The sequence below is a fragment of the Agelaius phoeniceus genome, chromosome 4, assembly GCF_051311805.1.
Source record: "Agelaius phoeniceus isolate bAgePho1 chromosome 4, bAgePho1.hap1, whole genome shotgun sequence".
NCBI classification, from domain to species: Eukaryota; Metazoa; Chordata; class Aves; order Passeriformes; family Icteridae; genus Agelaius; species Agelaius phoeniceus.
The window spans coordinates 26,955,945-26,971,481 of NC_135268.1; the positions used below are offsets into that span (position 1 = coordinate 26,955,945).

Below are 15,537 nucleotides of genomic sequence, written 5' to 3' on the forward strand. Positions count from 1 at the left end.
TTACCATAAATATTTACTCAGTTTTATGCACCACACAAGTGAGAAGATTTAGGGTACATTTTGTCATATTTTCAGGATTTGCTGTGCAGTCAAAAGCACTAGAAACATGCTACTCACAAAACAAAAGCTGTCTTTACTACAAATTAATTTGGTTCTACCAGTCAAATTTTTAAAAATATTTTAAATGTGCTGAAATTCCTTCAAAACCCTAAAACCTAATAAATGATTCTATGGGGTCAGTGTAGATATTTTGACAACATATTCATAGAAACAGAACTTTGCAAAGCATATCAACATGGACACTTGGTATGGACATATACCAAGTCATATAGCCATAGGGAAAATTCAGAATATTTGAAATCTGAAAAACTTTCAAGGGAACCTGGCAGAAAGTACCTCATGAAAGGAATTAATACATAAGAAAAATCTGGGGTTATTGAACCTAAGAACTTTGCAGTTCCATCTTTCCTGGCCCCTCTGTCACCTTGTCTAGCTCTGTAAAAGTCACAGTGGCCACTTTGCTACCCTTTTTTTTGGGGACAGACATACTGGACCAATAAACCTCACTCTCAAAAACTGAAGTCTTGGCAGGTTTTGTCTCCTTATCTTCTCTAAAAAGATTACTGTGACTAACACAAACCAGCTAGCTGGGAAAGATTATTATTCAAAAACAAATTGTCCAAAAGATGAATTAACTTGAACCCAGATTTCACTTCTTTCCATGCAACTTATGCAGGCAAATGACTGGAGTTCTGCGATGTCAGTGCACTTTGAGACACACTCATGGGCAAAGCATTGTTTATGGTTATCTCTTGCCTTGTCTGACATCGCACCATTGCCAGGATCGCCCTCCGAAACCTGCCAAGGGCAAAAAAGGGGAAACAGAAAGATCATTAGCTGGAGAACCAAAGAGAAGGGAAAAATTGGGTAAGATAGTCTCAACTATTACAATGGTTCTCAATTTTAGTAGAATGGACTTAATAAAAAACATGTATTTGAAATTCAAAAGGACCTGGGTCTTTTACACTTCCAGGTACAGGAGTGTAAAGCTAATTCATTTCTTAAATAGGGATCACAGCAGCTTTTGTTTATCCCAGGAGAGTGTACAGCCATAACAAAGATGAACTCACAGAATGGGAAAAAAACACAGATGTTTTTCCATTGACTCAGCAGGTATGTTCACCTAGGCAGAGATCACAGGCTCTGCTTGAAGGTTGGTAGCAGAGATGGGAAGAATGCCTCTTTGCAAAACACAGTCCTCAGTCAGAGGCACTGGCTTGATTAGAGCATTTGTTATGCTTGCTCAAATCAGAATAGGCTTAACCTATTTACTTTAATGAAAAAGGTCAATCCATCCTAATCCATTGGAATATGATACATCCCAAATCAAACACAAAAATCTACACCAGTTACATGTCACTAAGACCATACACTTTGGCCACAGTCAATAAAACCAGTTTATTACTGATGCAACCTAAATTCTGTACTGAATCCCCTTGAGAAAACACAAATGGGATTTTCAAAAGCTATGTTAGTACGCTCTCAAAAATATGTATCAATTCAGGATGTTGAGATAATGATCATAACAATTTACTTTAGGCTTTCCTGTCCAAAAGGTCATCTTCAGAAAATTAACAGCGCCGTACCATTTCCTCTTCACTAATCAGTTTGTCGTGTTTTACAGGTGATCCTTCTACACTCAGATGATATGCTAAAATCATGAAATAGACAAATTTCAGAAGACTTACTTTTTGTTTGCAATGACATAAATGCAGGGATTATAGAATGTGGAAGATTTTGCAAAGAGAGGAGCTATGATGGCCATTGCAGGAGAAATTTTCTTTGGGTCTCCAAAGGAAGACCATAAACACACAATAGAATATGGAGACCATGCCACCAAGAACATTATAATCATCACAACAGACATCTGTAAAACAAGAGGAACAGATACATAACCAATATTATCTCAAGATGAAGACCACACAGCAAAACCTCATAATAAAAGCACATACACCTAGGTGAAAACAGAGCTATCCTGAATTAAATAAGATATAAACAAGCACACCTGACACATTCTGACAGTTAACGATGAAATCTTACTTTGGCGATTTAATAGCACACCTCACTGCATGGTGTCACTTCATTACATACAATATTCCTTCAAAATCAGCACTACTCATTATGTTAAATCTGCCCATCAGGAGTTTAAATTACCAGAGAGGACTTCACACATGAATTACGACCTCCATAACAAGTCACTCTGGGATGCTATTACAAACAAAAAATAAGAGCAGAGATAAAAATTTAAGCCAAATATTTGATTCAGCTGTTAATAAAAATGTTTCATAAGGCTTAATTATGGTATCATTAAATAAAAGAAAGCAAATGTTCTAGGACATATAGTTGAGGAACCCAGAAGTTTCTGCTTGGTTTAATGAAGCATTATAGACATGTTCAAGAATGATACACAGGAGGTATCTGAGCTGTCGTGTCTTCTCTGCCTGCAGAGAGAACAGCCTGGGCAGCTTGGGGCTCACGGCCCAGGACACCTGGACAGTGACAAACTAGGGGTAGTAGAGGGTAGGAGAGGTAATCAGCTGAGACAGACTTCTCTGGATTTTGTCAGGGACATGAATCAGCAGAGGAAACTCGAATGGAAATCTCAAATGAATCAAGAGGACAAAACAAACCACTAGAAAACCAACCATATCTGCAGGGCTGCATACACACAGGATTCCCTAGTGCTGCTCACCTACATCACTAGTTAGTCTTTCAGAGATGACCAAAATGAGAAACAAGAAATAAACAGCTACTTTGTATGAGCTGCTCTAGAGGACAATCAATACACAAGCAGTGACTCTCACAGAAGATCCCTATTTAAATGTAAACACAATACCAAAATGTAAGAAAGAACCCTTTCATTTAAAAGTTTGGTACATACAAAACTTAGAGGAGGCTAATTTTCAAAAAGCACATACTAGTCCAGTTCTAGACAAGGATATTGCTTAACTCTGAAGTATTTTTTTCTCTTTTTTTATTATAACTTAGTGTCTTCAACTGCAAAATAGGAAAAATGCATTTTCTTCACAAACATGAGTCTAAATTTTTAACTGAATCCTCAGTTTCAATTATTCTGAAAGTTCTTCACAAAAGTAAAACACAAATTACTCCTTTTAGGTAAAAATACTATTCCTCAGAACATAGCAATGAGAAAGTTTTCCAAGGAATGCTGTTTGCACTGATAAGTAATTCAAAAACATAGGTACATACTCTTCTGTCCAATCCTCTCTCACTTTTTCATCATGCCCAACCATAAATCACATCTTTACACAAAATCAAAGGAGCTGGTGAACTTCAAGATTTCTCAAGGACTTTTATACATTAAAAGAATGTCAACCTTCAAGGCAGGATATATCATTTCATGCCATAACTCACATTTGCTACTGCTTACATAAGAGATAAGCTCAACAGACTGAAAAGAACAAGGGACTGGAATTACACAGCTTGGGAGCTGGAAATGCACTCTCATTCCTAGGCCACGAGTTCAAGTGAGAGTCGACCAATCCATTTCAGACCAGACACATCTGTGAACCAAGCAGGAAGCCTAAGGACTCTGCAGACACAGAGTAAAAGTTCTCCTAAGGCACCTTGGAGGTACATTTCTAGGTAATGACAGAGGAGAGTGGCAAGGAAAATTCACAGTGTTCCCAGCCTTCAAAGCAGCTATTCATCTGGAGAGGATATTAGACCAAAAATAAAGAATTTAGTGTGGTAAGTCAAACTAAGAGTTTTCACCAAGGCTTAGTATCAGCTAATATTTAGTATAAAAGAAAAGGGGGAATGTAGGAAACTGAAATACTTAAAAGACTGCATCATCCCTTTGCAACTAGGACTTTAACACAAAGAACATGCTTAAAACAAAACATGCACTCATTTACCTTTGTCACATCTACTTGGTCAGACCAATCTATGTTAATGCTCTCCAGGCAGTTACTGCTGGCATATTGTTTCATTGTCCGGGAAACATTGTAATAACAGTAAAACATGACTGTTAAGGGCACAACAAAATTAACAGCAATTACACTCATTGTGTAGGAAATAAAGGACCTGATAAGACAGAAAAACAAAACAGAGTAACTTACAAATAGCCATCCAGGAAAAGTTACCAAAGAATTTGGTATTTTGATTTGATTTTGACATTTTGTAACAAGCTCTAAATAAAAAGGAAAATTTTCTTTAGCTATTTTTTTTAATTAGAAAGTACAAGTATTGAAGTTTTGAAGCATAACTCCTACGGGGTGTTTTGCTAGACTTACACTATGTTATTTTTATTGCTTTAAATTTTTGTTAAAAATTTTACTTCATACTTCAGAAAGAAGTTATGCTCCTACAGCAATGAATTAAACAATTTTAGACTCCAGTGAGCCAGCAAAGTTAAAAGAAAGCGTGAGGGGGAATCTTACGCATCATTTTTCCTCCAATTTACTGTGCACGTTGCTCCGGTGGGATCGGGAGCGTAGCTGGCCCAGCCTGCAGTAGGCATGGAAGACCAGAAGACTGCATTTATCCAAGCAGCAAGGATGAGAGTGGCATAGCTACGGGTGGTCATTCTTCTTCCTGCAGCCAAGCACAGACACAATTCTCATCTGCTGCTTCTTTCCAGTGTCAAACTAGAGTAACTGGTGGCTTCCAACAAGCACATAAAGAGTTTATATAGACCCTTTCCAGTCCCAAACACTGTTTCATTCTGCTGCCTGACATCTCAGTCCTTGCAGCCTTTCAAGGCACTTGAACACCATCACCCATTCCAACTCAGCATACAGGCAATACCTGATCCCAACCCCACGCCAAAAGCTTATTATGCAACACTGCATTCAAGTACATCCTTGGGAGATTGCAGGGGAGGAATTAACTGTTACAACACAGCTGCAACAGAGGAGAGAAAAACACCCAGGGGATGTTAATAGAGGGACACACCTGCTTGACAGAGGTCAAAACCTCACACAGCCAGAGGCTTTTTGTGTGCTTCACTGTATGGATGTGGCCCTCTAAAGACCGAATATGGCCATAAAAACACAATTTATAAAGAGAGTAACAGCCTAATGATTAATTTTTTACTTTAATGAGCAGTATGCCAACTAGGTAACTTACTTAACCAGGTACTGTAGGTTCAAGTTCTGCCCAGCACTGTAACTATGGAGTCATTAATGAGAAAACAATACAATCAAATCAGAATTTTATTCCTCCCAAGAGTGACTGAGTTTTCACCCTAAGTCAGTACCTATATCAGGCCTGCAAATGGTCAGGTAACGATCAACAGCAACGACAGTCAGCAAACCAATACTCGCCATCCCAAAAAAGATATTTAAGGCAGCATAGATCTGAAAATAAAACAAACAAGCAAGAAAACAATTTCTGAGAAATCTTTCAAAGATGGAAGCGCAAAGCTGTGTACTGAATCAACACAATTCAGCCACAGTTCTCTTCCGTAAGCAAGGTCTTAAAGGTCTTATTTCAATGCAGAAAATTTGAAATTTGAAGGCGGCTCATTAGAAAGTATACATTTCAAAAGCACCTGCTTGTGTGCACATTAGAAATCCTAAAGACAGCAGTCTCAAAATCAAAGAAACACTGTCCCTCAATAAGTAAATTTTGAGATTCAAAATTTGGAGGGATTTATTTCATGTTATCAATTTATGTTAAGGAAACCTGAGGAACATTTGGTCCATCAGAAAGAGTTACAGCTTTAGCAAACATGAGGTTCTGATTTATCACTCTTTCACCTGTTGTGATGATTTCACAGATGTGGCCCACTGATTTACCCCCTCAGGTTCCATTTTTAAGTGTGTCAGATCTTTTGCATAGAACAACACATGCTGCAACCCCAGCATGCTCCAAATGCATCTGCCTGGTCATCCCATAGGAAGCCTGACCAGGAAGGATGACTGGGAGGGCTGTGTTACCACTGGCACTCCAGTAATACAGAGCCCTGAGCCAGAGCACATGGCACCAGCAGTTATAACAGATGGCATTCAGCCATCTCAGATCACAGGAATCATTTGGTTTAGGTAGACATGAGCTGTGCTTCAAGTGGTCTTAACTCTCAAATCAGTGAGATCTCATCAACCTGAACACACCACAAGCCAATCCAGATCCAAAGATGTTAAAAGTGAGGCTTCCTGCCAAACAATGACTGAATTTTGACTGTGAAGGTAGTGTCTACTGAGGCAAGTGATGTCAGATTGTGATGAGCATCTGTTAGATAAATGTCCAAAATATTTGCCTTATGACACATTTTCAGTATATGCCTTCACATTACTACTCATATTCATGGGCAATTAAGACCAACAGTCTATCAATTATGTAAATTAAAATCACAATACACACTGAGCAAAGGCCACCATCTCTCTGCTATGGAAGTATATGTTTTTCAGTCAATCTACTCTTAAAAATAGGCAGCTCTTAAAAGTAGGCTAAATCTTTAATGGAGACCAAAAACCTTAGAGGCCTTCATTTTGGATATCCTATTAGTCCCATCCAAAAAGGACATGAATTTGCCAAGCAGAACTCACCAAGATCTGTCAAGCTCACCATCAAAACAGAAGTCACTATCAAAGTTTTTTAGCTCTCAGCAAAATCATAAACATGCCTGTGTTACTACAACCATCTTCATTTCAGGATTTGATTTTGTAGCCCTTCTTAAAGCTATTTTAAAATGCCTAGTCAATAGACATAAGGTTACACTTAAATGTTTCAGATTGTAAATATAAGCCTAAAGTGAAATTCACACAAAATACCATCTCCAGAAATTGCTGACATCACAGAACATCAGCTTCAGGTCCAGTCACATTCTGCATCTCTGCCTTATCTCTTAAAATAACACGAGGCAGAGCCATTACTTATTTCTCAGTTTGCTTTTAAGTGCTGAAACTTTCTCTCTAACTGAATTGCAATACCTGGCATCCAGTATATCCAAATTTCCAGCTTCCATGCAGGTCTGAGGCAGCAGACATGGGGTAACCAATGCCACTAACACCAATATCAGTAAAAGCCAAGTTGATAATAATTGCGTTGGTTGCTGTCCGAAGCTCTTTGTACTTAACAAAGATGCCTAACACAACAATGTTACTGAAAATGCTTATCACTCCTGTAAAAACAGAAAAAGGAAAACTTGACAAAAGGTACACACTAGCCAGCAATACACGTGCAGAAGAAAATGCAGCCTATTGTAATATCTAAGTCCCAAAAGAGATTTATTTTTAGTCAAATACAAGTTTGCAAAGAGGATAGACACCTGAAAAAGAGAAAAAAGCTTTTCCAATTAGGCAACCTTCACATGGATTCAGCCAACGAAACCTTTGATACAATGACAACAAGCAGAGCAGAAATTCAAATGCATCTAGGATTACACTTCAAACACTCTGGCCACCAAGTACAGTGCTGACCTCCATGGTAAAGAAGAATCCAGGTTGGTGACTGGTAAATAAGAGTTTTAAAAAAATTTATGCACCTGATCTAGAAGAAGGCCCCTGCCAACCCCTGAGATTCAGTAATTTTAAAATCAAATGAGGCAAAATCATAATTACCCCTCAGCTATCTCTCTTTTAACACCACCAAGGATGTTTGTTCTCAGGTGCAGGTCTGCTGTTGGAGGTCCAACATCTTTTGGCCCCACAGATGCCATCATCTATCATATTCATATACTCACACATTTCAGGAATGACACTGATCCTATGTGCTCCAAAAATTTAAATAAACAAGGAGCTGAGATCTGATCTGAAATGAACATTACAGTAAAAAAACCACATGCAGTGCTAGTTCTGTCAGCTCTCCTGTTGACAGATAGCATTTCATCTCTTGGGAGAAAGCAAAGGAGAATTACAAGTTTAATAATGCAGACTTCTTATGAGGCAAGTTTTAACAGATATTACAGCTACCAATAATGAAATCAGACATACAACAGGACTGTAAACTCGTATCCTCAGGATGAAGAAAAGATCCTTCTAGACACACTTAAATTTAATAATTCAGAGTCCAGCCTTAAAAGTAAGGGGGGGAGAGGGAAGGCAGTGAAAAACAGGGAAGAAAAAGTGGAACCTGTATTAATTAAAAATGTTATTATCACTAAAGTAAAATAATAATAGAGCAAAAAAAGAATTTTGTTTTGAAGAACAAAATATAAGACGAAAGACTGATTCCATCATGAACAAAGTGAGAAAAAACATGTAGATACAAGAAATTATCTGTTTCTGAGGAACAGGTCAAGCAAATGAATGAAGTTTCTCCAGGTAGCAGGTAAGCAGTGCCCATTAAAAGAGCATTGAAGCTGGTCAAAGTGCTGAAGCACAAATCTTGTGAGGAGCAGCTGAGGGAGCTGGGGTTGTTCAGCCTGGAGAAAAGGAGGGTCAAGGCAACCTTATTGTTCTCTACAACCACCTGAAAGGAAGTGAAGCCAGGTGGTGGTCAGTCTCTTCTCCCAGGAAACAAGTGACAGGATGAGAAGAAATGGCCTTAAGTTGCACCAGGGAAGAGTACTTTTGGATATTAGGAAAAATTTCTTCACTGAAAGGATTATCAAGTACTGGAACAGGCTGCCCATGGAAGTGGTTGAGTTGCCATCCCTTGGAATGTGTAGATATGGTGCTTAGGGACAGTTTAGGGTGGGACATGTCAATGTTGGGTACTAGCATCAAAGTAAAAAAAAAACAGGTACATGTATAACATGGAATTTACCTTTCCAGCTAGCATTTTAAAATTATACCAGAGCATTCACCACTACAAGCAGAAAGGCATCCATGAGGCAGCAGAGCTTGCTGCAGCCTGAGTATCCCTGCTGTCATTACAAAAATTAATACACTGACCAGTGTAATGCTTAACAATTAATTCCTTCCCAGAAAACAAGAGAGAAACACTTAAAGAGCAGCATAATGATGAACACTGCACCCAGACTTCATTCTAATTTTTACATTTCTGCTTATTAACAAGGCTTAAATCTTCCAGATGTGAAATTTGCTGTGGTAAGGCTGGTGCAAAGCAATCAATCATACTCTCAAATATTTTATGGACTTCATTGTCAAAAACATTTCTCATTAAGAAATTAAAGATTTAATTTCTCATTAAGAAAGTAAAGATTTATCAGATTCCCCAACTATAATTAGAAATAAAAAATTGAAAAAAACCTAAAACTGCAAAGTAATCCAACTTTTTTTTTCCCATGACATTTAATTTCCATGCAAGATTAAGAAAGAAGAGCTGGCTTGATTCTGGCTAATTCCATTGATACCCTGTGATCACCAATGATAGCTTTGATCCCAAACTGTTTGACCAGCTGGTCAAAACTATCTGAACATATCATCTTGTTACATACTACATAATCAATTTTAATAAAAATATAAGAGGTATATCTAGGCTTCCAATTCTTGGCAATTATTTATCTCTACAGCTTCTTAAGAAACCTACTGCTCTGTGTAGCTGTTCTAATAATTTCTCCAAAGACCTTAAATAAATGATTGTCTTTGCATCCAAAAATACCCACTTTTCCAGCACAGCAATTTGATACTCACCACTTCAGACATATATGCTAAATAAACTGCAACCATCAGCAATACTATTTCATATAAATTTTACAGTATTTTAAAATCTAACTACAACTTGGAAAAATTTGTGGTACAGTCAATGAATAAAGACTAAACTGTTTTGATTTTCCATAATAAAGGTATAGAAGGCCTGTTTTTAAACACAGTAGGTTTCGGTTTTGGTTAGCTGGATATTTCATTACTATGGCAGTCACTGCTTCAGAAAAGCACTACTGAAGAAGCTGTGGTTATATAATGAATAAGTTTTTAAGGGGAGAATAAGAATAATTTTATAATCATTCAAGTTTAGCCAAAGACCACAGCAGTCACAGGGATAAAACACGATGTAAAGCTTCACAGCGTGCTTTTCTAACACGTGTCATTGGTGAAAAATACAGCTGCAACTGGAATCTGCTCTTCTCTGATTAATGACCAGCTCCCTCCCTCTAAGTCACATTCCAACCCTTCCCCTTACATCCCCCTAACAGACACCCGCTCACATGCTCAGACTACACATCTATTACTACAAACATGTGGCCCAGGAGAAATCTCAAGATAGCTTCAAGCACATCACAGAAAAATGCAAGATGTGACAGCTATGCCCTATTTTTATCTATTTTGCAAGCTGGCAGAAACTAATTCTCACTCTCTTCTATAATTACATATCAACAAAATGTATTTTTTGAGACACAATGCTGCCTTCAAATATAGAGCAGAAAACTTAGAATCTGCACACTTCAAATGTTTCTGCACATTTCAGTCAGGCAGCTGATTGCTAACTTGTCAGTAAATATGAAGAAAAGCCATCAGACAGCTGTCTAACACAAAAAGAAATACCATCACTCTTACTGTACAAAATGAGCATTCAGATCTACAAGTTCTATTTTAAAAACTTATGCAACAATTTGCCAATGCCCATACCTGCTGTTATTAAGTAAGCTGCAACTATGTTGTGCTCAGTCTGTGTGAAGGCTGAATGAGCTTCATTGTCACTTTCTGAGGAATTGGATGAGTCATTCCAATGCATTGTCGCCTATCCTCTGAAATAATTCATCAAGAAGACGAACCACTACAAAACCTGTCAGGCAACTTCTTCCATTATTCAACAGACTCACTGAACAATTAAAAGAAGGGGGGGTAGGGAGGAGTTCCCCCCACCACTGACAGCTTCCAAGCATGATTTAATTGGACTAAAGTGGAAAGAAGTTTATGCTCCCAATCTATGCAAGAGATTGTTAATTAAAACAAAGAGCAGCACAGAACTGAGTAAATTTTGAACAGTGTGCTTAAACGTCATTCTTACTGCTAATGAGATTAACTGTCACATGCCCCCAAACTTTTTCCCCTCAAACCTCTTGTGCAATGCTTTGGAAACCTCAACAAAAGTTGACTCAGTTAAATCAACCATCAGCCTGGTTGGAACTAATTCCCATCATCACGCAAAGCACAAAAACCTGCAGTACAGCATGGAGAGACAAATGTCAGTTTCCTTAAAAACAGAATACATTTACTCTAAAGCCCATCCCTTCAAATCTTTAAAGACTTACTTCTTCAAGGTTCTTTGTTTGATTTAAACTCTGACAAAGACACAAGAAAAATACATTCCAGTATTTTCCTAAGTGAAGCATGACTTCCAGAAAACTCAGCTGCTACATCTCTAAAATAGCCTGGTCTATAGAAAACAGTAGTTGAATATGCCTCCCTCTCCTAAACACAATATATGTGAGCTTACGTTGGGCAAAATTTTCAAAGCATCTAACTGGACATTCTTCAAAGATCTGAGCAGCAAAAGCTCTGTTTTCTTCCCTCCAATGATAAGGTACCAGCACACCAAAGCAAAGTCTCTTAAAAACCCTGCATAAATAATAGTCACCATAAGTCCTTGCCCAAAGGACTCACCCAGAGCATCAGAAAGCAACTGTTCCCCCTCAGTCATACAGTGTTTGCCTTCAGTCAGTATTCATACTGGGTGTAAAAGTGACAAAGATGAGCACCAGTGGTTCTTCAGTTGTATGTGATAGGTGAAGCAGGTCCCAGGCTAGGGCTGTGCCTTCTGAGCAGCAATAAGGGTGCAGTGACACAGGAATACAGTCGTGCCATGGAAAGTATACCTGAAGAGCTCTCTCTTCTCTAACCTGTGAAATACTCACAGAGCATTCCCTCCCACTCCTCAGTTCTCCACAACAAACATCCTGCATCTTTCTTTTGAATATAAAGGTAAGAAAATTTTTACATAAACTTGTGCAGTCACAGCATTTAGTCATCATTACCACACACAATCTCACATCATAATCCTGCGAGCACATATTTCCTTCAATGCCCCACATCTACACTCACAGCTCTCAGGGTGTTTGTCTTATCACAGTATTTTTCCTGTCAGAAGAGGATTAGGCAGGAACAGAGTGGGAGGGCTCTGAAAGGAAAGATGATCTGTTTGGCAATGAAGCCACTTTCCTTGTGCAACACTGTTGTGCCCTGAAAGATTTGGCATGGCAATAATTTGATATCTTCGCTTTCCTCCTCTGACACTTTGGCAAGATTTTCAAAAGCACCTCAGATCTTGCAGCTTCCAGAAGAAGTCAGAGCTTGCAATGTTGAATGTCTCAAAAAAGCAAACCATTACTATTTTTACTCAGATAGGATTCCAGATGTACAGTAGCAATTAACAAAAGAAATTTTATATTTGTTGATTTAAATACAACTTTCTAATACATGCAGTCCCTCCTATGTACCAATTGTTTCTGTCTCTTCTCAAATTTGACTAATTTTACAGCAACTAGAATTGACAGAGAAAAGTCAAAACTAAAGGCAGACATCATCAAAAGTATTCTTTTTCTGCAACACTGTAGTTCATAAAATAAAGTCAAAAAGATAAAACAGGAAATTAAATATTGAAGTAGAAAAATAATTTACAGCTTCTAAGCCAGATAAAATATGTCTTATCACATTGCTTATTACTTCTAGTATAAGAAGACAAAATCCAAAACCTCAGGATGTTTTTATCCTTCAATAACATAGCATTACAGGTGTCAGAGGGGCACCTTATAAAGTGATGCTTTTCCTTCCTATCTGTCCCATATCAGTAGCAAAATTTAACTTCTATTAAAATCCATTCTTCAATTTGCAGGTCTCTCTATATATATGTGGGGCAATGCAATGAGAGGTTTAGCAAGCTGCTTTCAGTTATGTGTAAAATATGTATCAATGCATGAACAATGTGAGTAGAGAAACATACCTTTTGCATTAAAAATAAATAAATTGGAAACGAAAACCAACCCCAAACCTCTTCCTGTTTCCAGTAACCCTGCTATAAATCCATCCCAAACCCAAACCCTCCCATGTTTACTATGCCCTCCACCATTGGAGGGCCCTCTAAGGCAAAACGTCCCTTTAACCTTTTCCAAAACTGATGCAAATGGTTCAAACCTCAAGGAAAACAAATGAATACTTCTTTCTCCTCATTCTCAAAGACTTTTTCTAGACTTAAACTGTTGGTTAGAAAAGTTTCACTCTATAGAGATTTTCAGCTGACAGCCCTGAAAGATGCATGACCCCACTAAGATTTTTACTTGCCATACATCACACAATAGCTATACTTTTTTTTAAAACAATGCTCTTCCTTGCCAAGACAATGCTTTACACAACTGCAAATTACTTTGCACCAGTCTATGTGCAACAGTCCAGCATTTCTTCAGGCAAACATCCACATGTACAAGTCAGTGCCAGAGAAAATCCTTCCCGTTCTACAGCTGCCAGTGGTGCAGACTTACATTAAAATATCCCAATTATTTTCTGCACTTCATCAAATTTCTGTAAATAATATAGCAAATCTCTGAACTACATTGAGCCATCCTATACCAGCATCTGCAGAAAACACAAGGAAAATAAACAACTCCACAAGGAATGAAGGGCCACTAAAGCCATTCTCATTAGGTAACAATTTAAGCCTTATAATACACCATCATGTACTACCCTCTGTTTAAGGAGGATTTGGATCCCAAGAAGAAAAAAAAAAAAAAAAATCCAAAATTTTGCTGTGGCATGGACAAAAGGCTCCAGGTCTTCTAAATACTTACAGTCAATCTGATCCTAGTGATGCACCTGGTGTCAGTTTCAAAATCAGCTCAAAGTCAGAGCCTACAGCTGGGTCAAACACTGCCATGGGAGTGGAGGAGGACACAGGTAGGTGACACCACTACTGCTGTGTACTGAGCTGCTCTGAAGCCCACCTGAGCTTCAAAGGAATTTCCAGGACAGCAACCTGTCTTGTGCTGCTGGAGCAGGTGGCAGATGAGAAGCTATTTACACGGTTCAGCTATGTGCTTCAAGGGCTACCAGAAAGGGGAATATAAGTACAGGGAACAACAAACTGTCATCCAGAGCCTACAGTAACACCTTACCCCCACTCCCCTCACTTCAGATTGCACTCTGACTTTTCTTGCCCAGACACTGCCAACTACTTGAAATTTGCCATTTCTGCCAACACACCTATTTCTGTCACAGTACCTGTGAGCCCCTCTCCTATTCTCTGCAGCAGCAGAGTATCTGTAATTATGCACATACATAAATCCAGAACATTTCACTTACTAAGATCAGGAGCACTGTGACAGACTCACAGATAGAATCTGAATTAGAAGTTCAAGACTGAGAGAAAGGTGTCATTAAATTAGAGAACATCTTAGTTCATTACAGCGTTACACTGCAGACAAGACATCTTCAGTTTTTTGAGACTGAATTTTAATCTGTTACTGTTAGCACCTTACTTATATTAGGAGGGCAGGGTTACACCATGGCACAGAGAAGACAACACAGAACAGGGACTTAATGTGCCTTGCAAATCCCCCCTTCCCCAGAATGGAAAATTAAAAAAAGGCATCATCATATGGCAAACACATCCAGACAGATTCCTCGTATGTTATGTTCTTCCATCCTAAGAACATCCTACAACCTCCGTGGAGATCTAAGATTTCTCTGGAGATTTGCATAAAATCCCAACAGCATTGTTTGTATGCATAGGCCATGCCATAATGCTCCCTTCCCTATATCCAAGAGGGCAATCTTTCCTCCAGAGCTGCAATGGATATTGCTGTTTAGCCCCTCTGCACACAGAGGTCAGAGCCTTTGCTTTGCCCTTGCAGCGCCTGAGGCTGACTCACTGCTCCATCTGCTGAGGGACTCGGCACACTCGCCTGCTCCTGGGCTGCCAGGCCACACTGCTGCAGCCAAACACTGCCTGTCACACCCTGCACTCCACAGGCCATGGCAGGAGCCTTCTGACACCCTGGCAAAAAGCATGTCCCTAAAGAATAGCAAAGAGCAGCACGGATTTGGGTGTAACAGTGAGGACTGTGTTATGTTAGTCTTTCAAAGTCAGAACAGTAAGGAAAGAGTATCTGAGCCAGCTGCCACTATTGAAGCGTCAGTGAGGAAACCCAGCACAGCAGAGGAACCAGCTACAAACATGACAGAAGTACTGACACTGCAGGTGCACTTGGTTTGTGTCGTTCAGCTGCAATGTGGAATGCCCAAAATGCAATTACTTGCAAAGAATTTAGATAAAAGGCAATTTTACAAAGCCTCAAATCAAAGCCCTGAGGCACTTAGGCCTAGCACTGCACAGCAACAGAAGCCTAATGATTCTCAGTTCTGGATTTAACTGACCTGGCTAAAGCCAGGCTTGTAGCAATACCAGGGGATAAAAACCATGGAATCCCTCATTTCCTGGGGTTAAAAGCAGAGTCAGGTTCTTCTCACAAAAGCAGACCTAGCAGAAATAAAATGTTCTGTGTTTTGTTTTTTTAAGCTGAAAATAATTTTTATCTATTATCCTTTGCAGCATCTATTCACATTTAAATGAATTCTTTACTATCTGTTTTTCCACTCTTTCAAGTTTTGTTTGACACTATTAGAAGTAATGGTCACATTTGTTAAAACATGCAGCAACTGTCCAATCCTGGTACTG

The 15,537-nt window shown here is 38.8% G+C and overlaps 1 protein-coding gene across 1 annotated transcript; it reads right to left on the reverse strand.

Moving 5' to 3' along the window:
* Window positions 1-113: 113 nt before the first annotated feature.
* Window positions 114-12,488, reverse strand: RRH (retinal pigment epithelium-derived rhodopsin homolog). Its single transcript, XM_054633874.2, has 7 exons — window positions 10,497-12,488; window positions 6,957-7,147; window positions 5,282-5,381; window positions 4,464-4,617; window positions 3,939-4,107; window positions 1,749-1,927; window positions 114-858 (listed from the first exon to the last, which is right to left on the reverse strand). Exons 1-7 carry the CDS (start codon window positions 10,600-10,602, stop codon window positions 729-731), a joined length of 1,029 nt encoding a protein of 342 aa, XP_054489849.1. The 5' UTR covers window positions 10,603-12,488; the 3' UTR covers window positions 114-728.
* Window positions 12,489-15,537: the final 3,049 nt, after the last annotated feature.

What these genes read in the sequence shown, in the direction of transcription:
- RRH (XM_054633874.2), bottom strand. Translation starts at nt 10,602, where the DNA reads ATGCATTGGAATGACTCATCCAATTCCTCAGAAAGTGACAATGAAGCT. An exon ending in AATTGGAGGAAAAATGATGC is followed by an intron (nt 4,108 to 4,463) that starts GTAAGATTCCCC and finishes CTGTCTTATCAG; the next exon opens with GTCCTTTATTTCCTACACAA. An exon ending in ACCAAGTAGATGTGACAAAG is followed by an intron (nt 1,928 to 3,938) that starts GTAAATGAGTGC and finishes CTTGTTTTACAG; the next exon opens with ATGTCTGTTGTGATGATTAT.